General features: G+C 39.0%; 1 protein-coding gene across 3 annotated transcripts in view; it reads left to right on the forward strand.

Moving 5' to 3' along the window:
• INSIG2 (insulin induced gene 2) overlaps positions 1-26,523 on the forward strand; it is a 27,428-nt gene extending 905 nt beyond the window's left edge. The window contains exons 2-6 of one of the 3 annotated variants that reach the window (XM_042474140.1): positions 13,178-13,521; positions 16,151-16,275; positions 21,222-21,388; positions 22,632-22,731; positions 23,180-26,523. In XM_042474140.1, coding sequence (XP_042330074.1) covers positions 13,254-13,521; positions 16,151-16,275; positions 21,222-21,388; positions 22,632-22,731; positions 23,180-23,221 — 702 coding nt within the window. In that variant the 5' untranslated portion in view covers positions 13,178-13,253 and the 3' untranslated portion in view covers positions 23,222-26,523. The remainder of the gene's footprint in view (positions 1-13,177; positions 13,522-16,150; positions 16,276-21,221; positions 21,389-22,631; positions 22,732-23,179) is intronic. The other 2 variants (XM_042474149.1, XM_042474160.1) reach the window with 2 other exon arrangements.
• Positions 26,524-27,688: the final 1,165 nt, after the last annotated feature.

Genomic DNA, 27,688 nt, shown 5'->3' on the forward strand with positions numbered 1-27,688 from the left:
TATAATAAGCCAGTGGTCCCCCAACTGTGCTCTTTAAGATATTTTGGACTTCATTTCCCAGAAGCCTCAGCCACGTTGACCAATAGTTTGTGATTCTGGGAGCTGAAGTCCAAAATCCCTTAAAGAGCACAGTTTGGAGACCACTGCCTTAACATTTCTTGGAGACCTTCTTCTTCCTAATTAACGACTGCCTTTCAAATGTGACATGTAAACTGATATTATGTGGCTTTTGTTGTTGTGTGCTTTCAAGTTGTATCCAACTTAACAGCAGACCCTAAAGCAACATTTCTTCCTAATTAACGACTACCTTGCAAATGTGACATACAAACTGATACAATGTTGTTGTTGTGGGCCTTCAAATTGTTTTCGGCTTAGTTTTCTTCTTGGCAAGTTTTTTTCAGAGAGAGGGTTTTGCCCTTGCCATCTTCTGAGGCTGAGAGAGTATGACATGCTCAAGGTTACTCATTGGGATTCCATGACCAAGCAGGGACCCGAACCCTGGTCTCCAGAGTCGTAGTCCAATGCTCCAACCATGACACCACACAGTATAGAAGGCCATACTGTTTATTTGTTTATTGGATTTAAAATCTTGCTTTCCTCCCAACGTGGGAGTCATACCACTCCTTTCCCCTAGGCCACATGGGTCAGTGCTGTGGAATCCTGGGATTTGTAGTTTGTTGTGGCACCAGAGCTCTCTGGCAGGAATGGCTAGATAGCTCATGAAAGTCCAAATCCCAGAACTCCATAGCATTCAGCTAGGGCAGTTAATATAGGATCAAACTGCTTTATTTCTGCAGTGTGCTCTGTGTGAGACAACAAGGCAGGCAGCCATCCATAGTTATCATGCTGTAGTCTAGCAGTGCTCTCTCTCTCTCTCTCTCTCTCTATATATATATATATATATATATATATGTAGAATAAATTAAACAATGTCAAATCATTAATAAACAAATAATTCATTTATTTCCATTATATCAATGTGCAAAAGCCCTGCAGCGGCGCGGTAACATCCATTGTGCGCCGCGCAGTTTGGACACGGCTCACAACGCCGGAAGGCTCAGGAGTGTAGAGACGCTTCGCTCTCCCGAGCCCTAAAATCAGCCCCAGGCTGGCGCATAGCGCCAGTCGTTACCAGGCCCGAGTCTATCCATCTGCCATGTGGTCTTTTTCTTTTTCTGCTGCCTTCTACTCTCCCTGGCCTCATTGTCTTTTCCAGTGAGTGGTGCCTTCTCATGATGTGGCCAGCATACGCCAGCCTCAGTTTCATCATCTTGGCTTCCAGGGAGGTTCAGGCTTGGTCTTTTCAAGGGCTCATCTGTTTGTCTTTTTACCTGTCCACAGTGTTCTCTGCACTTTTCTCCAGCACCACATCTCAAATGAGTTGATTTTCTTTCTGCTGGCTTTCTTCAGTGTCTAGCTCTCACATCTGTACATAGTAATGGGGAATACAGTGGCTTGGATGATTCTGACTTCGATGCTCATTTGTATATCTTTACATTTTAGGATCTTATTTAGTTTTTTCAAGCTAGTCATCTTATTTCTTGACTGCAATGTCCATTCTGATCTTACTTGACATAAAGTTTTAAGTATCTCCACCTAGTAACTTTCTGTACAGAATCACATGGCACCTCTCCCATGAGTACTTCAGGCAATTGTCACATGAGAACTTTTAATCTCTTAAAACTCATGGGCCATGTTTGCACATAATGGTAAGTCAAGTTATGATTTGTTGATTTCTGGCTTGTTGTTTGTACAAATTCACCCCTACAAACAATCCATAGTTTTATTAGGCAGCAGCAAATTGACTCAGAACTATAGTTTGCTTCTGTAACAGGCCTGATATCTGGTAAACAAGCTGTGCTTTCCTTCATTTTATGTATAGCTATAGCATTGCTATCATAAAGCATGGCACATTGCCATGTGTGAATGTCGTCATTGAGTTGAATGATAGTGTCACCACTGTGCTTCAGTTGTTGTGTGCTTTCAGGTCATCCTGACGACTCTAAGGCGAATGAATGTGTTACAGGGTTTTCTTGGCAAGATTTCTTCAGAGGAGGTTTGCCATTGCTTTCTGTAAAGCTGAGAATGTATGACTTGACCAAGGTCACCCAGTGGGCTTCCATTGCTGAACAGGAAATCAAACCTGGTTTCCTGAAGTCCTAGTCCAACACTTAAACCATTGTGGTTTAGCCACTGTGCTGACTTTCAAATTACCGATATGATTATGATAATGTGATCCGTTGTCTACAGACAAACCTGTATGACCTAATGAACATGGTTTTTGAGCTTAGATTCTAATATGATTATGACTATTTGAATTAAGCTCCACATTTTTGCTTCTGATACAGTGCCTTTGTAAGCTACCTTTAACACAAAGATCTCTATCCTACTGGGCTTTTCACAAAGGGCAGAAACTATTGCAATGCAGCACTCCATGTAGGTAGAAATTCATAGTTGTTGCAAATATTGCATGGTGAACACAACATCCCAAAATACGTGACTCCATTTTCTGTATAGTACAGTACAAATGAGAGAGATCCTTGTATGGAATGCAGCAGTTTCAGATACGATGTCTAAGGCTAATTTTTTTAATGAATATCTATTTTTTAATGCACATTTAGCTATCTTTTCATTAGTTTGGGAAAGTTGTTCTTCATCATTTTTGCCATGTTAAGTTTAAAACTCAATATTTATAAATATTGCACTAAAGTATTCTGCATTTAAAGTAGAACATTATTTCCAAAACCTCCCAACTTTTATGACCAATAAACGAACAATTTTTTCACAAGAGTGAAGGCTTAAACCTCTAGTCATTCCCTTGCCTTTCCTATTGTGTCACTCAGTCATAATAAATATGATATAACTGGTATATTGCACAACAATAATTAATAGCCTATGGATATTTATTTGCTAATGAAAATTTGGATCAGTGCCAGGAATATTTCTCTAAGAGACATGCTGTCACACTGGTGTGAATTTTAAATACATGCTTTTCCTGGTTGCCAGACAGTAGCATGCAGCCAAGGAAATGGCTCACAAATATTTTTGTGTTACTACACTCCTGTGAGGTGAGGGGCAGGAAGAGCTAAGTCAGGGGTAGGCAACCCTTTTGAGCCGGGGGCCGGGTTGCTGTCCCTCAGAAAAACTGGGGGGCCGAAGCCAAAAAATAAATAATGAAATAATTTTTTTAAAAAAATTAAATAAATAAATAAACCGGGACAACTCTAGGACAAAATTTTCAAATGGAGGGCACTTTTAAAATAAAAAATGGAGGACAAGCAAAAAAATTTGCTGATTTTTAAAAAAATGTTAAGATAAATGCATGTTTGTGAGGCGTCTATAGACAATTGCCCCACTATGCCCCTTGCGCGAGACGCCAAAGGCCCCGGCGGCAATCGGCGGCAGCTCTGGGCTGGGGCCGGTCCCAAGGCCTCGCCGGGCCGCATACGGCCCACGAGCCGCAGGTTGCCTACCCCTGAGCTAAGTGGTGACTCTATCAGGTTAGGCAAACTTGACCTGCAGTTTGTCTGTAATTTATTGATTTCTATATTTCTTAGCAGGGAGAAGGGTTTACTGTGTAGTGAAGAGCATCCAGAAAGTTAAGCTTGGTCCAAAGAGGTGTAGTCAGACTTGTTAACTTGGGTTGATTTCAGGGAATGTACAATTTCCTTATTTAAACAAGTCCACTGGTTACCAGCCTGCTTCTAGGCAAAATCCAAAGTGCTAATTTTTACCAATAAAGTTCTATACAGCCAAACTTTGTGAAGGACTGTATTGTACCATGCAACATTTACTTGGCTCTGAGTTTTCAAGAGAGGCATTTCTCTTTTCTGATGAGGATACAGGAGAAGAATGCTCCAAGGTTTTGGAATTTTCTTCCTAGAGAAGCTAGAAAGGCCACTTCCTTGCTGATCTCCTCTTAGCTGGGAAAGACTTTGGGTTTGTCTACATGATTAAAATACTCCTCATTCTATTTGAATAGAATACAGTCCCTCCACACACACGATTAGGAGGAATTTGGGCTTTTTGTGTGTGGGCACTCCTCAGAAAAAGAAATTATGGTTTTCACCAGAGTATCCACAAGGATGTGCATCACATGGATTTGCATGGTTTCACAATTTAGTAGAGGGAGGGTGAATAGATGTGAATTTGAGCATAAAAATGACAACGATTTAGCATTGATACAAATTTGCAAAAATCTGCAGCAAATCAAATAATACAATATACCTATTTGCCCTTGACTATTCTACCAGATTTTCCAGAAATGTTTGTTTGAAAGAGTTTTTAATAGGAAGCAATACTTGTTTTTAATTGCTTTTTAAAATTTTAATGCATATTTTAATTTGTTTTGAACATTAACATTTTAATTATAATCCTTTGTTTCATCTGTAATGCATCTGTTGTTAACAGGGTCTGGGTTCGGGAGTGGGTAGGAGAGTGTAGATAAAGATAATACAGTTCGCCCTCCATATCCACAGATGCTTTCTCCACGGATTCAAGCATCCACTGCTTGAAAATAGCAAAAAGCAAACCTTTATTTTGCCATTTTATATAAGCGGTGCCATTTTACTATCCATATTGTTTAATGGGACTTGAACATCCATGGATTTTGTTATCCACAGGGTGGGTGGGTGGCGGATGATCCTGAAACCAAATTCCAGCAGATACCAAGGGCCCACTGTAATTGTAGTATTATGGTATCTATAAATCTGATGTGTTAAATCTTGAATATAATTATAAATCATATACAAAACCTAGAATTGGTCTTTTTGCAGACCTAATTTTAGTGTAGTGCATCATAATAGGGTCAATATTTATGGAGTTGTTCATAATTTCTCATTGGTAAGGCTGCAGTACCTTTCTAAGCAGTAGGGTCCTAAGAACTACAAAGGTTGATGACTGTTGAAGATCTGGGTTGTGAGAAGTCTGTTAGTATGCCAACAGCATGAAAGCTCATGTTTTAAAATAACCTCTAGGTGTTGCCAAAGTTGTAAAAGTACTGTATTGGTTTTCAAAGCTAGCACATAAAAGTTCTAATATAATTGATGTAATTCTGCTACCCCAAAGATTCAACAGGAAGATTTTATTGATGTGTATGTGAAAGAGTGGTTCAAAATGTACTGCAGAAATAATCCAGTTTGAGACCCCTTTAACTGCCCTGGCTAATTGCTGGGGAGTTCTGGGAACCGTAGTTTTGTGAGATATGTTGGTGGGTTATAAACCGCCGCTTTGAGGCGGTCTGCCGCTGCCACCGTTTGCTCTGTGCGGGAGCTGCAGCAGCCACACCGCGCAGCTCCCGCATGGACCGAAAAAGGAGCTCCAAAATGGAGCTTCTTCTTGCGGCGCCTCTGACGTCGCGAGGCGCCAGGGGCGCATTCGCGATGTCACAGACGCTGCGACACGTTTGGACGCACAGCGTCTGATACGTAAAGATGGTGCCAGCCGTGTGGAACGGCCGGCGCCATATTGTACAGACAGAGTCCGTATTAGAGCCAGGGGCGTCTAGAAGAGACGCCCCTTTTTTAAAATGGGACATCCTGCGGACGTCCCAAGTGCTGGTCTGTAACCGGCCTTAGTCTTCTGTCAGAGAGCTCTAGTGCCACAGTAAATTAGAATTCCCAGGATTCCCTAGCACTGAGCCAAGGCAGCTAAAGTGGTCTCAAGCTGTTTTATTTCTGCAGTGTGTTTTGGACCAGTTGTTCTGCTTTACTCTTTCCCTGTTCAGGCCCCGTTCAGACTCACTTATTTGCCCTGGATGGAACTGGGCAGAATCGGGTCCTCCCCTCCCGAATCTCTCTGAAAGCAAGTGCTCACTAAAAATTTACCTCAATCAGGGTAATTAAACCCTGAATGCCCTTGCAGCTCTTGTGGAGAGTTCACATTTGCAGAACTGGTTTAAAATCCTTTGCTGACAATCAAATTCAGTTCCGCTTTCGTCAAGGTGACGTTTCTTACAGCCATTGGGCAATCGGAAGTGTGCCTTCCCCCTTCTTTTAAAAAAAAACAACAGGTGGGAGTGTGCGCATATTCTGTCAAAATTAAAAACCACCAGGTGTGTGTGTGTGTGTGTGTGTTGTGTGTATTTGGGTCACTACAGATTATGGATCTTCACCTGCCTCCATTTTCAACCCCCAAATGTAATCTAATGCAATCTCTGCATCCTCCCTCCTTGCGACCCCAGAATGCCTCATACACATACAACAACAACAACAACAATAATAATTCATTCCTCACCCCAAATGGCATCTCTGCATCCTTTGCTTTCCCTCAGCCACCCCAGAATTCCTTACAGACGCATACAGTAGCAAAAGCATTCTGTATCAGTTTGCCAAATTGAAAGAGAAACATTTGTAACATTCGCATTATAGCATTCACATATAAAAAATAATTTAGAAAAAAAGCCTATTGCAAAGTGCCGTGCTGGGAGCAAGGAAATGAAAGGGAAAGTAGCACCAGCAGACACACATTCTATCTGTATATGTATCTATCTGTAGCAAAAAGCATGCACATAGACTGTCAAAAAGTTAAAAATAAAAAGAGAGAGAGAAAGCTGCCTGCAAGAGCGGAGGCTTGCTCCGTTCCCTGCCCTACTTCTGCCCTACCCTGAACTGACCTTTTCTCCGGCTCCTGCCTTCTCCTCCTCCTCCTCCGTCACCCGATGCTGCCCTCCATGGCACCCTTCTTTCCCTGGGCTCCTGCCTCCTCCTCCTCCCGATGCTGCTCTCCATGGCACCCTTCTTTCCCCTGGGTTCATCCTCCTCTGACACCCCTATGAAGGGGAGGCATGTTCTGCCCTCTGCCCTCCCTCTGACCTAAATCCCTCCCCTGAACTTGACCCGATCATGATTGGGGACAAGTTCATATTCGCCGGACCTGTTTTTTTTTTTAAAGATAAGCTTTTACTCTGCATCCAAATGACCCGGGTTCTGATCTGGGGTAAAAGGTAGTCTGAATGGGCCCCTCAGTTTTGGTATTGTGCCTGGCTGGGAGGAAAGAGGCCTCGAATATCTGATTACAAAAAGTTAAAGAGCAGAAGGAAGAGAGGTTCATTTTGCCTTCTTTTGCATTGGTTATGTTTGTGTTTGAAAAGGGCAGAAAGGTAAATTCCAGCTGTATCAAATTGGTTTTGTCCCATGGGGATTTATAGAAATATGTGGTGGTCAATGGACATTGGACATAGCCTTGTTCTGAGGAAGACTAATTTGAACTTATGTGCACTGTAGTGTTAACATGTCCGCACAAACCATTCTTGACAGTTTGTGATCAGAAATAGAAAAGTTAATTAGAAAGGATTAACACATTCAGTTAATTATTAATATCCTTTTAAAATCTACTTTGATTACATGTATGTTGAATGGAACATAATTTTCATTATTAAATTAGAAAAAGTACATTGCATTTCTACATGAAAAACTTTACCAGAATGAAGGGTCCAAAACACACTGTAGAAATAATCCTGTTTGAGACTGCTTTAACTGTCCTGGCTCAGTGCTAAGGGATCCTGGGAATTCTAGTTTATTGCAGCACCAGAGAAGGCTAAATGTCTGACAAAACTACAGTTCCCAGAATTCACTAGCATTGAGCCAGGGCAGTTAAAGTCATTTCAAACTGGAATATTTCTGCAGTGTGTTTTGGAGCAAGGTTAAAAATTCCATCCATGATTTTACATCCAGCTCAGCCTCCTCTTCTCCCTGTTTGGCTGTGAGAAAGAAGGAAACAGCTTCATGGATTTTCGAAAGCCCAGTTTCTTTATCAAAAACTACTTTGTTCCCCCATTCTTCCTTCCTAATAATCTCACTCCTTTTCACGGATACCTTAGCTTACTGATTCCAGTGTGGAGTTTCAGAATGTAGTTTCTGGAATAGGTGAAGAGCCTCTATGTTGCGCCTGACTATACCTACTTCCTCCAAGCTCTTACTACTTGTTGATTTAAAATAATTTAACTTTGCCATTAATGAAATTATTATACTGTAATTATGAATGAAAATAAACAGATTCCTGTGGAGGGTTTTTTTGTATTTATTGAAGCATCTGATGTGAAAATGATACACACATATGCATATATACTTTTTAACTGGATATTGAGTATTTTAGATTCTCATTTAGATGGGTGGAGCTATACATGCCATTTTAATTATTTATTACTACACTGAAATCTTTACACTGCTGTGCAGGAGACAATGTTATAGGGGGAAATATTTAGTATTTATTTATGCTATACTATCCCTTTCTACATGGAGCTTAAGGTGACGTGTGCCTTTCTTCTTGTCTTTTTTATCACTACAACAACCTTATGAAGTACTTCAAGCTGAAAGTTAGCAAGTGGTCTTACCCACTGAGTTACATGACTTCAACCTGAAGCTCCCAAGTCCGCACCCAGTAATATAACTTCATTGATGAATGAATAGGATTTTGAAATCTGGTTTTTTTTTTAATGTAAAATATCAGTCAGGTTTGTGGTGATTCCTTCTTTTGATCTGTAGTTTTTTTTTCAGGATAACAACATCTAAGTGATTTTTACCTCAGTTATTTTAAACTTAATACATTTTTGTATCTGAAGAATTGAACGTTAGTGACTCAGGCTAAAGGTGTGTCTATCAGTATTTTGTAAAGTATAGCAGAAAGTTCTCTAAATTATGTTCTTATGCATTTTTTTTGTCATCATTCCAGATTCTGTAAACACAAAGAAATGTCTGGTTTCAGTAATATGGATTCTTTGTTGTTTGTTAGAAGTGAGTTGTGTGAGAATCAGTTACTGTGGGCCCGTATAGACAGGCCAAAATAAAGCTGCTTTGGGTCACTTTGGAGGTATGCTGTTTAAATGACACACGCATCTTAAAAGGCCAGAAGCTGCGCCAAAGCTGCACTCCGTTCCTTAGGACTGGAGTGTGGCTTTGGTATGACTTCTGGCCTCTTAGGATGCATGCATAATATAAACAGCATACCGCCAAAGTGACCTGAAGCAGCTTTATTTTGGCCTGTCTGTATGGGCTCTGAGACTACTAACCTTAACACAATTCAACCCACTTTTAAGTGGATGAAGCCCAGTGACCTGAGCCATTGATTCTCCAATCCTGAGAGACTAAGAAAAAGCAATAGGTAGGATTTTTTTTTTGGGGGGGGATCCAAGAAAATAAAGCTTGGTGTAATGTAAAACTGGCTGTCCCTTTAGTGCTGTCTCTCATTGAATTAATTAATAATTTAATTTATTAATACCTAAATTCTGGATGAATTAATAGTGAGGTTGCAACTTAAATTAAAAATAAATTTAAGCAAGTGTTTGTTTTGCTGACAAGTTTTCAACTTAATTTATATCTTAATTGTTTTAATTAGTTCCTATCACTGTCTGTGATACTTATACAGTGGGGATCCAGCCTACTTATGATTTCTGTGTTTTTTCCAAATAGATCTTAACAATTATAGTAGGCTAAAAATAGAGATCGACATGTGTCATTTTGAAGGCTCTCCCCCTTTCTTTTCTTTTCTTTTTCTTTTCTTTCTTTCTTTTTTCTTTTTTCATTTTTGCTTTCTAGCAGAGGAGCAGAAGCTGAAATAAATGCAGCTGCATGTGATTCTTATCTCAGCATTTCAGGGCTTGCCTTTCAGACAAGTTTGAATTAGCAGCCTATTTTCTGGGAAGAAATCATCTGGAAGAAAAATGTCAGGAAGCTGTTGCTGCATAGGACTTCACATTCTAGCTTTCATCCAACCTTCCCCAATTAGTAGCTTCCTAGATAAAAAAAAAAGTATACTCTTCAGGAAAACTGAAGGCAGTTTCTAGTTCAAAGTAAGTGAAATAAGAAGAAAGGCATTTATCCTGGCATGCATTAACTATACAATGTTATGTCCTATGTATCTAAAAGCAGGTCTTCTGAATCAAGTGTTGTTTTCCTCCTGATTATCACTGAGTAAGTGAACACAGAAAGCCAGAGTGATGTAGTGGTTGGACTAGAACTCCCCTGGGAGCCCAGGAAGTCCCCGCTCTCCCATGGAAACCCACTGGATGATTTTGGGCAAGTCATACCATCTCAGACTCAAATAATTGCAAACCCTGTTAAACAAATACTGCCAAGAAAACCCATTGATAGGTTTGCGTTAGTGTGGTTTTAAGTTGGAAATGACTTGAAGTCACACAGAGGGAGGGGAAAACTGAAAGCTGTGTTTTATATTTAAATGCTTGTGGTAGTAGCACCTGTAAGAGTGTTTCTAGTTTTACCATTCCCACATGGCAGTTCTGTTGGGTGCTGAAGAACAGGCCAGCAGTATAGTACTTCATAGCTACAGATACTTCAGTCTGCCTTGAGCATCTGCTGAATAAGAGATGGCATAAGGAAAACAAGCAGGCTCTTGCTACTACATCTCTTCTGCTTGCTCATGAATAAGAGCTATCAAAAGATGCAAACAATTGGCAGCTTCATACTGTATAAAACAATGTTTAGGGTTTCCCCTTCCTTTAACGTTCCAGGTGACTAAGCTGTCAGTCAAAATACTTGTTGTACATGAATGTGACACTGAATCCATGTAGAACAAGAATATTGATTGGCAGCTTGAAAAAAGAGGTGTCTGGGCAGAGAATTCTGCCATTCAGATCCAAAGGGTGTAGATTAGGGATTACTGGTAGGTGGAGAAAGGATTTTTTAAATATTATTATTATTATTATTATTATTATTATTTACTATTTCTAATCATATGGCTTGAATGAAGTTTTGTTTTTAAAGGCTGCTTATGTATTTGGTCCAGACTGATCTTGCCAATGCTAAGGCAAGTGAGCATCAGGCTTGATTTTCATAATTGCCTCTCTGTACCTGTATGCATTTCTTATACTAGTTCTCTATGGCGGGGTACAGACCGCCGCTTTGCAGCGGTCTGGCGCTGCCGCCAGAAGGTCCGCGGGGGAGCCGGAGCCTTCAAACGGCCCGACTCCCGCGCGGACCGAAAAAAGAAGCTCCAAAATGGAGCTTCTTTCTGCGTCGCGTTTGCGACGTAGCGAGGCGCCAGGGGCGCGCTCGCTACGTCAGCAGCGGCGCGACGCGTCTGGACGCTGTGCGTCCGATACGTAAAGATGGCGCCGGCCATGTAGAAAGGCCGGCGCCATCTTGTACGGACGGAGTCCGTACGAGGCCCAGGGGCGTCTAAAAGAGACGCCCCTTTTTTAAAATGGGACGTCCTCCGGACGTCCCAAAGGGCCGTCTAGAAAGCCCCTATGCCTTGAAGGTTTTAACATCAAATTGGAAAGGGAATCACCTTTTTCACACACACACTCCTCCGTGGGCAGCTCTTTTAGAAATTACTGCTGAGGCACATGGGGGTGGTCTGTTTTTTAGGACCTTTCTAAGCAGTATTACTGTACTGACCCGTACATAAATTGACCCAGGATTTTAGGTTCAATTTTTGGGCATAAATGTTTTGACTTATAGTAGAGTATATATGGTATACACCCTTGAATCTTTTTCTCTTTTTTATTCTGTGGGGCTTTCACATCTCTTGATGTGTTCTATTGGAACATTGCTCTGTGAAACTTGGAATAAATTCTTGTTCTTTTGCTGGCACCTGTGAACTCACTTTGTTAGAAGATCAAAGAACTATCTTTACTCCAATACTATGCATATTAGAATACTCTTGCTGACTGCTAGAGACACCAAGACCAGGCCTTTTCTTATCTTCTAGCATTTCAAAGTGTTGCAGATGTCATTCTTAAGGCACTGGACACTCAAACATCACCGTGTTTGTTGATCAGCCAAAATTGGAAAGAAAGAAATGGTTCTGAGTCAACAGTTTAAAAAACAAATCAACAGTTCAAAAAAAAAGATCAGGGTCTGACATGTGTCTGTGGACTTACTCTAATGTAAGAGTAACTAGAGAACTCTTAATCCAGCATGAATAATTGCAGAATATTGGATCTAGACATAGTCATATTTTAAGGAGACCTACTGAAATTGGTGAACTATAATGTCAAACTTTGTATCTTGCCCGGATGCCTTAGCAAATTTCCCCCATGATGTATCTTGAAACATACAGAATGCAAGTTAATTAAGTCCCAGTCTTCTCTCTTTTTAGGTGCACATCAATTGCACCTGACACCTTTATTTAAATATTTATATCCTGCCTTATATCAAAAGACCTTAGAGTAGTTTAATCATATACTGAGTCTGACTGTCCTGGGATTCATTTGAGAATGGGTGGAATCATTCAATATGCATATTAACTTATGTAATACTGTAGTACTTGAACGTGCACAAGTGTGGTGTAGTGGTTTGAGCATAGGACTCAGGGTTTGATTCCCCACTCAGCTATGGAAAAACACTGTGTGACTTTGGATGAATAGGTTCTACTTAAAGGCACCATATGTTGGAAACAACTTGAAGGCACACAACAACAGCAGCAACAACTGAAAGCCATAGAATTTGGTCTGTAGATAATAATAACAACAGTATTAATAATTAATACAGGCCACCCACACCATACACGGGCATGCCACCTGTGGACTTGAGCTCACGCAGAAGGCAAGCCTAGGGGGACAAAATGGCATCCGCGCCCGCGCTGTACACGAGAGCATACCACCATTGGAATGAACAGGACTTGAAGTCCTGTGTGTTTTCACTTATTCGGGGTATGTGTGTGTGTGTGTGTGTCCAGAATGGATCCCCTGCATATGCAATGGGACCGCTGTAATATAATTTTGTCATGTAAAAAGATAGTGGAATCAGAAGTAGAATTAACTGAACACCTGTCAACAGCTGCTCAAATGTGCATTTCTAATAATAGGAGGGAAATTGATTTCCAGGAAAGACACATGGGATATAAAGATTATGGCATATGGCTTATATGATAAAATTGCTGAATTCAACTTGTGTCTAAGAAGGAAGACAATGCAATTGTTTTATAGAAAAGTTTTTTTAATATATATGTGTGTGTGTGTGTGTGTGTGTGTGTGTGTGTGTGCCGTATTCGAATAACAAGATTCAAGATAAATTCAATTCATATAATTTTGAGTATCATGCATTCTCTGGGCTGGTGAGAAGAGGAATTCACACAACTTGGATTTCTCGGTCATAAGTCAAAAAAGGAAGAATTTTGTCCATAGAATTTTTCTTGTTAAGAACCTTTGTGCTGTGTGCGTTTCCCTAGAGAACATTTAAATGTATGTTTGCTTTAATTCTTTTGTCTTTTTAAATAGGAATTGGACGATGTCCTGAATTTAGAAAAATAGGATTGCTTGGTTCTCCTCCTTAGGCTGCAAACTTCTGTACTGAATGTTGCTGGAAGTGCACAAGGCCATGGCAGATGAGGATGCTCAACCATCTACACCAAGAGAGTGTGGCCCATATATTTCTTCAGTCACCAGCCACAGCCTAAACTTGATGCTTCGTGGGGTGGTCCTGTTTTTAATAGGTGTTTTTCTTGCATTAGTATTAAACTTGTTACAGATTCAGAGAAACGTCACCTTGTTTCCACCAGATGTGATTACAAGTATCTTCTCATCAGCTTGGTGGGTTCCACTTTGCTGTGGAACAGCATCAGGTATGGCAAAACAGAGTAGATATCCTAGGGAACCACTTGGGAAAATATTACGGGTTCAATCCAGTCCACCAAGGACTTCAAAGTCTTTGCCCAGAGTCCCTATGTGCTGTTCACTGCCTTGAAGTCTGTCTTAATGTTTTTAGTTTAGTTATTTGTCAATAGCAAAAGTTCTCTCTGTCTTTCTCTCTCTGGTTGTGAGATGAGTAGATTAATAGAAAGTATCTTTTCAAAAATACGATGTGTAGTTAAAGAGATCTGAGCAGTGGTGAGATGTAATTCTTTCATGAGTGAAAAGCATGAGATATTGAATGTCTATACTTGAGATGAGCAACTATAAACTGATGGTTCCTGGATTTTCTTGGTATGATAGATACATATTTGTCTCTCTTTCACTGTTTGTTTTAGATATTCATGTGCAGAACCCCTTGGTAGTGAAGTCAGGAGGCAACACTGAGAAAGAATTCTCAAAACTCCATAATAAAAAAATGTTTTCTTCAGGTTCTCTTCAATATATTCCATTATAGGACAATAAACCATCCATTGTCTAGCAAACAGATTTTTTTGTTCATTCCCCCTTAAAAATAATCTCAAATCCAAGTATTGTCAATTATCTGATTATTTGCCTTTTCACTGAATTGATATACCACACCTTTCACAGAGGACTCAGATATAAAAGGAATTTTCTGTCCAATTTGTCAAAATTTGTCATTTTTTTCTTCCTCTTCAAATATCTTGTTTACAGTTACAGAGGTTTTGTTTTACTCTCTTAACTTCCTGTTTGTTTTTTGTTTTTTCATAGTCAGACTGCTATTCAACTTTGCTTCATTTGCACTTTCTTCAATGGAAGGCTAAATTGGCAATTATGGTCATTGTGGGTCCAGATGCAAAATGTTGGATTGTTTTGCGTGTGTTTTGCATGTGTATGCACAAATACAGACACACAGGGCTACTCTTTGTGGTGGGCCTTAGCAAGCAACATATCACTTCTGGTATTGTTTAAAATATAATATATAGGGAAAGTACAGAATGCCCTTAGCTTGCTTAAGACTGTTAATGTTTATGACCAATAGCATGGCATAGTGGTTTGAGTGTTGGACTACGGTTCTGGAGACCAGGCTTCAATTCCCTGCTCAGCTATGAAACCCACTGGGTAACCTTGAACAAGTCACATGCCCTCAGCCTCAGGGGAAGGCAATGGCAAACCTCTTCTGAACCAGCCTTGCAAAGAAAACCCCATGAACCTAAAGGTTCACTTTAGGGTTATCATAAGTCAGAAACAGCTTGAAGGCACACAACAAGAACAACTGAAAAGCTGCTGAGCCAGTTTGGTGTAGAGGTTTGAGTGTTGGACTCTGACTCTGGATATCAGGGTTCAAATCCCTGCTCAGACATAGAACCCCACTGAGTGACCTTGGTCAAGTCTCACTCAGCCTGAGAGGATGGCAATGACAGTCTCCATCTGAAGAAACTTGCCAAGGAAACCATATGATGGTTTCATCTTAGGGTCACCATAAGTCAGAAACGATCTGAAGGCACACAACAACGAGAGGTGTTGCTTTCTTTTGTTCTACGAGAACACTCTGTGATCTAGGATAGTGTGACTGAAGATGCTTCCTGACATGAACTAGTCCTATCATTTTTTTTAAAAAAAGCTTGTCTTATGTTCCCACTGGGGATCCACAAGGAAATTCACAAGGCAACATTAAGGATATATTATTAATATATCTTTATATAATTTTTTAGATTGTACTGACCATTTTATTGTGATACTGTTTCAAATGTCTTTATTTGCTTCCTCTTTCTGTCACACTGCTACATTGATAATTCATAATATATAAAGATATGAAAATAACTTTGTAGTTTTCTTTTAGAAAGCAAAAACAAAACATATTATGATAAGATATATGCCTATGTTAAAAGTAAAAGTTATCAACTTTTATGGTCCTAATCTCAACTGTTCTGCATGTGGTACCAAGCACTGTATATTGAGTTTTTATATTAGTCCTCCCAGTGGTGTTCTCATGTGTCCTACACATCCCAGCTTGGTCTCTACAGAGCAGCATTCATGCAGTTAAAAAGGATACTGCTAGAAAGCAATACAACTTCTTTCTTTGCATGTGAGCTGAAGTACTTTTGGCCTGGTGGATTTTAGATCTTGCACCCGGTTCTATTCTTCTGCATTGATGCTGCATTAAGAATATTTCTCCACTGAAAAATCTCCTCTGCATCCCAGTGAAACTGGTGTTATGTTGTAGAGTGTCAGACTAGATAAGTCTAAGCAGTGGGCAAATGATCACCTGTGTTAGTGCTGGCCAAAAAAGTAGATATACAGTAAATGGACAGTTGGTATAATGAAAAGGCAGAAGGGGGCAGATTACTCAGATTGCTGAGTAAATCTCATTGAAGTCAGTTGAACTAGCTTGAAAGTAAATACATTAAGGCTTTTGCTGTAAGACAACCTACTTTTAAAAGACATTTAGAGTGTGTCCAGATTGTAACATCCCAGAATGACTGAAGAGTTTCAGATTTTTACAAGTCAGAAAATAGCAAATTAAGAAAAGAGCGATAACAAATTATGGATTTTGCAGATCTCTTAATTGTTTCTTTTGTGTTTTGTTTGTTTTTACAGCTGTGATTGGCTTATTGTACCCCTGCATGGATAAACATCTGGGAGAGCCACATAAATTTAAGAGGGAATGGTCAAGTGTGATGCGATGTGTAGCAGTCTTCGTTGGCATAAATCATGCCAGTGCTGTATCCTTCTGTGATAATGAAATTAGTAATAGTAGTATCTGAACTTTCTAGGAGGCAGAAAGGTAAACAAGAACTGCCCCATTCACTTCACTGGTATTTCATGTATGGAACATTTCTTCCTGTAGCAGTAAATTCAGTAGTCCTTCCTTCCATTGTTAACTTACTAAAGCTGTTTAAAAATCTGTGTATAATGTAGGATCGTAAGAGGATTTGGGTTGTATTAGACTGAATGCCTGTCCAGTCCAGTACTCTATTCCCACAGTTGCCAAATAGATAACCACAAGCAAGAGGTGAGCACAAGAGTACCTTTCTACTTGTGTTATGTAACAACACCTGTAGGTAATCTATTTTAGCCTTATCCACCAAGGGTTTATTTAGTCTCCTTTTAAATCTTTTCTAATCTAGCAACCATCATTACATTGTGGTGTAGTGATGGCTTCCATAGCTTCCATACTGTGTGGCATAGTTGGCTTTCCTCATTTGCGGGTTAAATATCCATGGATTCGGTTATTTTCCCCCCAAAATTTTTTATTAGAAACAAACGTCAAACATAAACAAATACACTGATATATAATATTTAACATTAAAACTCCACTATATAGATGATGATGATGATGATGATGATGATAATAATAATAATAATAGTTTATTTCTATTCCGCTTTTCCAACTATTGAGCAAAGCGGCAAACAGATTTAGGTAAAAATACACCAAGATAAAAACATTTAAAACAGCATTTAAAAACAGTCACAATAATAATAACATGGCCTGCTGAGTGGGGGAATCCATAAACATTACAAGGTCATCAACATCTCATGGGGGGGAAGGCTTGGGAGAAGAAGAAGGTCTTAAGATTCTTCTTAAAAAGATCTAAAGATGTGGTGGAGCGGAGCTCGTCCGAGAGATTGTTCCATATTCTAGGGGCCGAGGTAGAAAAGGCCCGTTGCGAGGTTCTCGCATAACGTGGAGTTGGGACCTCCAGCAAGTTCTTATCACATTAAGTCCATAAGGTCTTGGATTTTGAATCTTCTTAAATCAAATATATAGTGGCTTCCACAAAATAAATGCACTTCTTTATATGATTAACCATATTATATCTCCTAAATATAAATCTGTAAGTAAGAGGTCTTTCATTTCCTAATAGGAAATGAGCATGAAATGGTGGCAAGAATCAGTATTAGCTTTATGCTTGTCATACCACAAAAATGTGTGGAACCCAAATCTCATTTTTGTGCTTTCTAACAACTTAACATTTTCCAGTAAAATCCATTCTTCAATCCACTGCAGACAGGCAGCATAATAATATAACTTTAAATTGGGTAAATTTCAGCCACCTTTTCTTTTTTCTTCCGTTAACAATTTCCATTTAATTCTTGCTTTTTTGCCTTGCTATATGAAATTAGCTAATAATTTTTGCCATTTCTCAAAATAAGATTCTTTAGCCAAAATAGATAAATTTTGAAATAAGCAAATAAATTTAGGCAACATACTCATTTTCAGAATTTCAATTCTTCCCAACAAGGAAAATTACATCTTTGACCATTTTAGCAAATCCTTATTCACTTCTCCCTATAGTTTCTCATAATTATTGTCATATAAATCAACATTCCTTTTTGTAAAATATATCCCTAGGTATTTAGCCTTTTTTACTATTTTAAATCCAGAGAGTTCACTGAGTTCTTGATCTTCAACCTCTGACATGTTTTAGTTAATATTGACGTCTTTTCTACATTAATTTCGGATCCTGAGACCTCACCATAATCTTGAATCACCTTCATCAGTTGTTTTATAGATTTTTTTGGATCTTCCAGAAAAAAAATTAAATCATCTGCAAACGCTTTAAGCTTAATATTTGACTTCCTAATTTGAACACCTTCTATCTTACAATTGTTTCTTATCATTATTTTTCTAGCACCAAAATAAATAAAAAGAGTGATAAAGGACACTGGTTCCTCTCTCTATTGGTATACCCTGTTATTTTCTGATTGATTAGAATCTGAGCTTTTTGTTCTTTATATATTGCGGAGATCCATCTGAAAAACATCTCTCCTAATTCCATCCTTTTAAATGTCTCTAACATGAAAACCCAGTCCACTCTATCGAATGCTTTTTCAGCATCAATCATGATCATTGCAGACATTCGCTCATTGTGATGTTCATAGTGTTCTATCAAATTCAGAATTATCCTGATGTTATCTTTTATTTGTCTTCCTGGTATAAAGCCATTTTGGGCATCCTGAATTATCAGACTTAAAAATTTCTTTAATCTGGATTTAATCTTTGATGTAAAAATTTTATAGTCTGTATTGATTAGAGAGATTGGCCTATAATTTTTTGTCTCTTGCTTCTCATACTTTCCTTTAGGGATTAGGGAGATGTAAGCCATTTTCCATTAATCTTATATCCCATTTAAATAGATGTCATTCATAGTTTCTTTTAATGGTTCTAAGGCATGGTACATACCGCCTGCAAAAGGCGGGCCGGGACCACGTCTCTTTGCTGTGCAGCGTTATTGCAGCAACCAAATGGCACGGTACCACTGCGCAACAAAAAAGGAACGCTTAGAAGCAGCTCCTGTTTGCTGAGCAGCTGCAACGCAACAGAGTGCCACAGGACGACGTAGTGGTGTTGCAGCTGCACAGCTCCATTTGGCCACTGCGTAGCTGCAATGTCACCGTCGCGTGCGAGATGTGGGTGGGGCTGCACAATCCCCACACATATTAGGGTTAGGGAGCGTGTGGTTGGTGCGCACTCCCTAACCCTAAAATTGGCACTGGCACAGCGCAAAAAGCCAGTCTGTACGGCGCCTAAGAGTACATCTTCCAACTTCTTGTAGTAAATAGCTGGAAGGCCATCTGGGCCAGGAGCTTTTTGTGATTTTAATTTTCTGATGGCCTCAGATATTTCCTCCGAGGAAATTGGATGATTTATACATTGTCTTTGATCTTCGCTTACAGTAGTGTCAAAATCTTTTGGTCTTCCAGGTATTTTATTACTTTTTCTTTATGTGTTTTTATTGTAACACTATTCCTGTACAGATTTATAACAAAAGCATTTTTTTATATTAATACTATCTGTAATTACTTCCCCTTCTTCATATATTTCTGTAATTAATTTCCTTTCTTTTTTTAACTTTGAGGGCAATACTTTACCAGCTTTATTTCCAGATTCAAATTGTGTTCCTTTAAGTATTTTGAGTTTTTTCAATTTCTTTCAGTACTAATAACTTTAACTATGATTTTAAGTTGTAAGTATCACCTTTTAGCTTTTTGTCTCCTTTTATTTTACATTCTTTCTCTTTCCTATTTAATTCTTCCAGTATTTTTTTTCTTTTTCACTCCACTTTTTCCTATTTTCAGCTTGAATCTTTATAAATATTCCTTTGATCACTGCTTTTCCAGCATCCCAAATAGTATTTTGCTGTACACCCTCCATTTTGTTTTCTTTAAAATATAGTCTTAAGTTTTCTTTAACATTCTTTACTATTTTTTCCTCTTTTAATAATTCCTCTTGTAATCTCCATGTATACTGTTTCTCTTTTTTGAAAAGTTCCATTGCTATAAGGTTATGGTCTGACTCAAAATTAGACATAATATCCATAGAATAAATTAATGTCAGCAGAGATTTATTGACAAAAACAAATCGATTCTGGAGAAGAAATTATGTACTTCTGAGAAAAAAGTAAATCCTCTTGTGTTTTGATGCTTATATCTCCATATGTCTGTTAAATTGAAGTCTTCCATCAATTTAAAGGATTTAGGCAATTTACCTTGATGCTTCCGAATTGTTTTATTATTATTGGATTTTCTATTCATGCTCGGTTCAATTACTGCGCAAAGTCTCCTAAAAGGATAATATTATCGTATTCTGTATTTGATAACCTTTGATGTAGTTTATCAAAATACTTCTCTTGATTCTCTTGATTTTCCAATGGAAATCTGCTGTACTCTGCTACAGTCTCGTGGTAGTTTCTTGTCTTTTGCTTGCTGCGAATTGACATGAAAAATTTTGTCAGTTTTTAATTCCATTAAATCTGCCTCAGTTCCAGTAAATTCAGCCAGGGGATCCTGTGGATTTGATTATTCAGTTATTAACAGGCTTATCTGGGGTGTATGGGAAGTGAACTTCTTCCCTCCACTGTGCCAGGCATATCCACATGCACCTAGCTGTGGGAGAAAGAGGCAGGGAAGGCAAGCAAACCTCCTGAGGATCACAGCAGCAGCACCTAGCAGAGGAAGGAGGAAAGTCAATCCATTTCCCAGATGCCCCTTGGGGTTCTTAGCTGCTTCTCTCAGCTGCCCTCTTGGGTTCCTTCTTTCCACTACTTCCATGTGTGCCCTTGCTACATGAGAGAGAGGCAGGGAGGACGAGCAAGCCCCCTTGAGGACAAGTGAAAGCCCCACCTCCTTGAGGGTGTCCCGACAAGTAAAGGGGGCATTGTGGATATTTGTGAGTTTTCCACTTTTGCAGGGGTTCTGTGCCCCTCACCTTTGAATGTGAAGGGCTGGCTTATATGTCTGTCTTGATAAATAAACACCATAAAAAGATGACACAGCACAAGGTATGTTGGGTCATAAATCAACAGTATGAGTTGTAAAATGTTAAGATTTAGTATGCCTGTGAACCCAAAATGTGTAATAATAGACACCTATTAGTGAGGTGGGTGACTCTGAGAAAGCAATTTTACAATGCAACCTAATTGCATATCTAGCTTTTTTTTTTTTAAATTGCAATTTCACAACACTAGTCTAGTCCTGAAAATACTGTGATTAGTTGTTCAAGTGGGATATTACTTGGCCCTGAGTTTCAGAGAATAAAAAGTATCAGAGAAATCAGAGTTGTATAACACTTGTTCGCAGTCTCTCTTAAGTTGCAGGGAGGAATACAAATTCAGATTAATCAGTGTTTGACTGAAATCCCCAAATAGATTCTTAATGTTACTCACAGAAAGTGGATTTTGCCAACAACATCCAGTTGTCTCTCACACTTGCTGCACTTTCCATTGGACTGTGGTGGACATTTGATAGATCTCGAAGTGGCTTTGGCCTGGGCATAGGAATTGCATTTCTAGCCACAGTGGTGACTCAGTTTTTGGTCTACAATGGAGTTTATCAGTAAGTATTATTAGTTTAATTAGGAGATTAAAGGCAGTATCTGACATCTTTGCAGGTTAAACACTCCAGCACTGCTCAGCATCTTCCCAAGAACGGGAATGTGATGCAAGTGTGTTTGAGATTGCAGCCCAGAAGACAGTTGCATGAGCTTATTATTTATTTATTTATTTATTTATTTATTTATACCCTGCGCTTCAGCCAAAAGGCTATCAGAGGGGCTTATGGTTGCCTTTGAGGCTTCATGCTTCTAAGGTTTCTGGCTGCATTTGATATGGGGAAAATAGTATATGTGTGAGAAAGAGTAGTTCAAACTGTGTGGAATAAGCAGAATTCTCCAGTTTTACTCTCACCTTTGGATATTTGCAGGAAATGGGGTGGAGTGGGGGTGGAGATGCTTTGCAGTTGCATACTGATGCCCTCCCTCATCCCAACAATTAGCCAGGAAGGAAAGCTGGCAGTCGTTTTAGAGCTGCATTGTCAATCTATTCAGAGTGTCTTGGCATGATAGGACTAAAACAGCAAAGCCCCACTGCCTTTCTAACTCAACACTTGAAGATGAGGTTAGGAACAGGGAGTCTTGCCTGACTTCACATGGGATGTGCAGTGTTAGTGGCTCTGGGACTGGCATCAGGATGTCACAGAACAAAAGGACTAATCATTTGCAGAACTAAAAGAATCTTCAAAGAATTTCCAGCATGTCAAATAGAGTTGATGTTAGTTCTGATCAGCGCAAACCATGTCTCTGGCAAGTAAGTGGAAATATATGAAACAAATATATAACGAGGGTGGCCAGGCGGTGCTTTAACCTCACCCATCTTGGGATGGGAATGCTTCATGATTGTTGTATGTCTTTCATCAATTCTCTGGATTGGCCTTTTCAAAAGGTGTGTTGACTTAGTGGTCATAAGGATTTGTATGGATCTTGAATTCCATGGTAGCAAGAGTCCCCAGAGCCCAAAGAACTGAGGTGGGGGGGGGTGAGTATAATAATCTCCAAAAGAGTGAGAAAGTAGATAAATAGGTGCAGACACACATCCCAGCTCTCTCCTTCTTTGGGGCCTTCAAGCCACTTTCTGCCTTTTTCAGAGCAAAATTTATTGTTTAGCCAAGTGTTAGGGGATACCAACCAAAATATAAACATTATAAATATACAGAATGTAGTAATGTTTTTTCTGTAGCAGGATGCATTTTTAAGCACTATTATCAGGTTTAACAACTAAGCATCCTCTTTATCTCTTTCTAGGTACACATCTCCTGACTTTCTTTATGTGAGGTCCTGGTTACCCTGTATATTTTTTGCTGGTGGGATAACAATGGGAAACATTGGCAGGCAATTGGCAATGGTAAGTTAGTTATCATTAATGGATTTGTTTGTAAGATGCTTGTAATGATTTAGTCTGTTTGTAATATGCTTATAATACTTTAGTCTGATTTGAGGCCCACAAGCACTTCTTCAGAGTTAATATTCAGATTGTTACACTATTAGAGAATTCATGTGGGTGTGGGTGTTTTTTGCAATAAAAAGCCCCCAAACAAAGGGAAATACTGGTGCAGGATAGACCGCCCAAAAAGCTATAGTGACTAGTCACTCCTTCATTGCTTATCTCTGTCTGACTCCATGTTGTGTTTTATCAAAAGATAGGCAGATGGTAGGAATAATGCAGAGAGCTGGACCCATGAGCAGATGAACTGCTGAGCACAGTTATTCCACTGTTTTCAGCTTTTTCTTTATGTATTTGTTGCAGTTCCAAAGATATTTACAACTGATTTCTGTGTTTATTTTTTTTTTAGTATGAATGCAAAGTTATTGCAGAAAAGTCTCATGAAGACTGAGAAGAGCAAAATATATCTTTCTCACAAGAGGATACATGACAGATGGTGAAGAGTACACATTTTGGAGTACTTGACTATGAAATTGCCAAACAGCAGTCACCTTTCTCTTGTTTCTTCTGCTATCATCCCTGTATCCCTGGCCTGCTCTATTTGCAAAAAAACACTGTTTACTGCAATTTGTGATTGTTTCATTTGAAGGTCACTTGAAAATCTGAGCATCCTGGGATAGTATCAGTGTGAATTCACACTAGAAAGCAACATGATGGATGAGATGTTGGTTTATAGTTGGAGTTTCTACTTTCTGAACTAAGCTTGGCTTGCTGTATCACATCTTTTTGCATAATATTCCTGTGCCAAACCAAAGTGCTACTATTTTTTTCTGCCTCTCACTCTCCACAGGCTGCATTCCTTTTTATTTATTTTAGCACAGTTTGATAGATTTTGTGGTTTTGTTTTTTTAGTATTACTCTTTTATTATTTGTCATGTAGAATAATGAATGATGCAGCAGTGGTTTGAAAATGCATTTAGGTTAAATCAAAATTAAAATCCCAGTGTTGTGATTGTAGGAGCTGTATGAATAAATCTACAAACACACTAGTTGCACACTAAGTGGATTTATACATGGCCAAGCTTAACTGTCTGTCCTGTGTTGATCTATGCATTGGATGTAAAAAATCAGCCTGTACCATCTGCACTGCACATAGGTAAGATTGCCATTGCAATCACAAGTTCTGTGCCTGTAGTGTGTTTCAGTGGTGTCCCTTTAAAAATAGGTATATGTTGTTGTAGGAAATGACATCTCACACCTGCAGCAACACCCCTGCTGCCTGGATCAAGTGCTAATGCTTGAGCTTATCCAGATACAGTATAAGTCATTCATGAATAGTACGTCTTCATTTTGAATACAGAAAAAACTCAGACTTCTTCAAGTTTGGTAAGAGAAGCCTTTCATTCTCTTAGCCTGTACATGTTGCTTGGATTCTTGCATACATTCTGGCGACTGATACAGTGTGCTATGAACTTCTCTTGCATAGGTCCTGCTGGGATGAATTTATGGGAAGGTTCTGATAGAATTGCTGTATTTTACAGTGAGAAGATTCCAGTGGAGTGAGTTTGGTCAGGCAGACAATTAGAAGACCCGATTATGGTAGTGGTTAAGTCTGCTGACCCTTAAGGTTGAGGAATGTGAGAATGGTGAAGTAATAGCTTACTGATGAGGAAGTCCAGTTGTTGACAAAAAGAGAAGCTTAACCTGAATTTATTTTAAAACGGCTAGTTTCATTGCTTCTATCGTATTCATTTAGCCTATGCAAGCTGCTGGGGCATTTCATTCTTTCTCTCTCTCTTTTTTTAAAGAATACCTTTTAAAGGAAATACTGTATGAAAGATTTTGTTATATGTGTTACAGTTACTCAAAGAGGCTGAGCTGGTCCAAAGAACTGATATGTTTAATTGTTTCATTTTTCTTTTTTAACATGTAATGTTTAGGAACAAGGTGGAACAGGCAAGCAGAGCAGCATTTTTAAGGCTTGCATAGTAATATGTGAATAATATATAGTGGCAGCTTTGAACAAAATGCTACTCGAAGGACTATGTGCAATCAATAAAAGAAAATGAAGATCAATAGGCATAAGTTCTGTTAGCTGCTAGTAGAGTGGACTCACTGAATACATAAGTGTTGATTTGTCGACTTACCATTGATTGAATGGGTCTACTCTAGTATGAAAAAACAGTAGGATTAAGGCTAATAATATGCAAAATATCAGTAACTCCAGCCTTCTACTAGCTGTTGCAACTTTATACCATTGCACTACAATGCCTCTAGAGTTAAGCACTTAAGTATTAGTGCATCTCCTTATCTTCTTCTTCTCGCTATGATATGTGCAGCATGATATATACGTTGTGTGATTTTATTTTAACATGTCTCTATCAGAGAATGTCATTTGGAATTGTTGAGATGCTTTAAAACAAGAAATTAAAAATTAAGTTTAATTTAAAAAATTAAACTAATGGAGATAGATGCTTAAAAATTAAACTAAGTATTCTTGTCCTGGTGTAGCATCATTCATAACTAAATCAATGTTTCTGTTAATTCATATTTATGGATCAACCCTGTTTAAAGTCTTTACCTGATTGTCTTAAAATTATGGTATGAGAATATTTTTGAAGGCTTAAATCTGATGATTTAAAAGAATATATGTTGATTAAACTGATGTATCCATTGTACCACTGAAAACTAAAAAAAGTGTGAGAGGGAAGGTGTTTCAGGGAGCTGCATCAGGGATCTCTAATTTAATATTTTCTGTCCGATGCTTGGATGCTTCAAGGCCTTTTCTTGAAGTTAATAATCAAAGAGCTAGTGTGTGTAGTTTTAAAAAAGATATCATATTTTGCTCTGTGTTATGGTGCAGGGCGGATCTTGTTCTGAAAAGCTTCTGTGGAATGAAACAGAACTCTGGTTTGCCACAATTTACTGAATCTAGATGGCATGAAATGTGAATGGAATTATGAAGGTATGAGAGGCTCTTATGTAATACCTCAGTTTACAGTGTGGCATGTGTTAGCTTCAATGATGCCCCCTTCCCCAGGTTGTGTTAATTAACCTTATGAATGACACTATATTCTTTAACAAAGTAAACTTTGGAGTGATCTCAATTCATTGCTAATTCAAGACATACTCTTATCACATGGTCTTTGCAACCACCTGTAAAGAAGCTCTCACAACCACCTTATTCAGCAGCTCCATGCAATTTAAATGGGGTGATAAACTTTAAACACATGAAGACATATCTCTTAACCATTTCATATTAACTTAAAGATGGAGACTGACACCAGGCATTACGAGTCATGTTTTGCTTTGCATCAGGGATAATAAGTGGGCATTTTGAAAATATTGCTGGGAATATTCTGAGCAACATGTCCAGTTTGAGAGACAGTAATGCAACAACTGTCTGTGTATCATCTCAGTGTCATTTCCCCCCCTGTTAAGTAGTTTTTAATGTAATGAAACCTAAGTTGATTTTATGTACCTACCAGACAGTACTTGGAATTTTGAGAGGTGAGGTTTGTAATGGGAATGCCTTAATTACAGTGGTGGGAAGAGGCAGCTACTGTATAATGTGTAATTACAATATTAGACTGTCTTCAAAATGTTCTATAGAGGATGAATAAGGTATATTTTAGATACAACTTTATAAGCACTATAAACTCTTCACTAGTTGTGAATTGTAAAGGCTGATGATGTTTACTTCTTCAAATTGCTGATAAAAGCAAAATATGTATTAAATATAATTACAATCTTGTTGAACTGGTTTTCTTCATTTTCCAAGGAGCAATAATTCATAATTGTATCACAGTGATCCTATTTCAAAGATGAAATTAATATGTTGGCAATTGAACCAGCATAATGCTTATGGAACACCTGTAAAAATGCAAAAAGAAAACAAGCCCATTAATACACATAAATCAGCAGTTGCACTGACTCAACATGATTTTTGCATGACTGGACCTTTTAAGATTCGAATCCTCCAAGTGTGGTGAGAATACTGGAGGGGAGGGAATAACTATAAAACAAAACAAAGTTAGCAAAAAAAAAGGGGAGGGGAAGATGCTCTTTATTTTTCCCTTTTGAAGACAGCAAGATAGTTGCCCCGAGAGAGTGTACAAGTTTTGAATGACAGCTCTTAACAAGTAAGACTGTTTCTTTGGTCTAAATCCAAATACTAGATTCAGCTAGAGTTGACCCATGAATTCACTTGCTGAATGGTAACTGAGCACTTAAGGAACTCCCATTCATTCAATAGGTCTACTCGGATTGGGACTAGGAATAAGATTCATTGTTTGCATAATACAGGGGTAGGCAACCTTTTGGAGCCAGGGGCCGGGTTGGTGTCCCCCAGACAAGTTGGGGGGCCGAAGCCGAGGGTGGAGCTCACCCTCCGGGGGCGGGCTGCATGCTGGGGGCGGAGCTTGCACCCTCCAGGGGTGGAGCCACCCTCCAGGGGCGGAGCCTCCACCGAAGCCCGCCGCAAGGAGGAGGAGCTGGTGTGCCCGCCCTCTCCTCCTCGGTCCCTTTCGGACAAACACCCCCAACCTGCATTCCAAAACACACACAACAGCACATTTGTGCATTTCACACTTGGAAGGTGACACTTTCTCGGCTTCAGAAACAGTAGTTGCCTGCCTCTCAAGCTGACTCACATCATCACCACCACAACACATTGTCAAAGCAAGGGAGACTTGTTATGCATTAAAAGCACCCAAAACACACTTTCAAGGTCACACTCTCTCAGCCTCTGAAAGAGTTGTTGCATGCTTCTCAACCTTGACTCATCATCATCACACACCACACTATCATTGTCAAAACAAGGGAGACTTGTTAGCATTAAAAGCACACAAAACACACTTTGGAAGGTGACACTTTCTCAGCTCAGAAACAGTAGTTGCATGGCTCAAGCTCACTCATC

Source organism: Sceloporus undulatus, chromosome 1 (assembly GCF_019175285.1).
Source record: "Sceloporus undulatus isolate JIND9_A2432 ecotype Alabama chromosome 1, SceUnd_v1.1, whole genome shotgun sequence".
Classification (NCBI taxonomy): Eukaryota; Metazoa; Chordata; class Lepidosauria; order Squamata; family Phrynosomatidae; genus Sceloporus; species Sceloporus undulatus.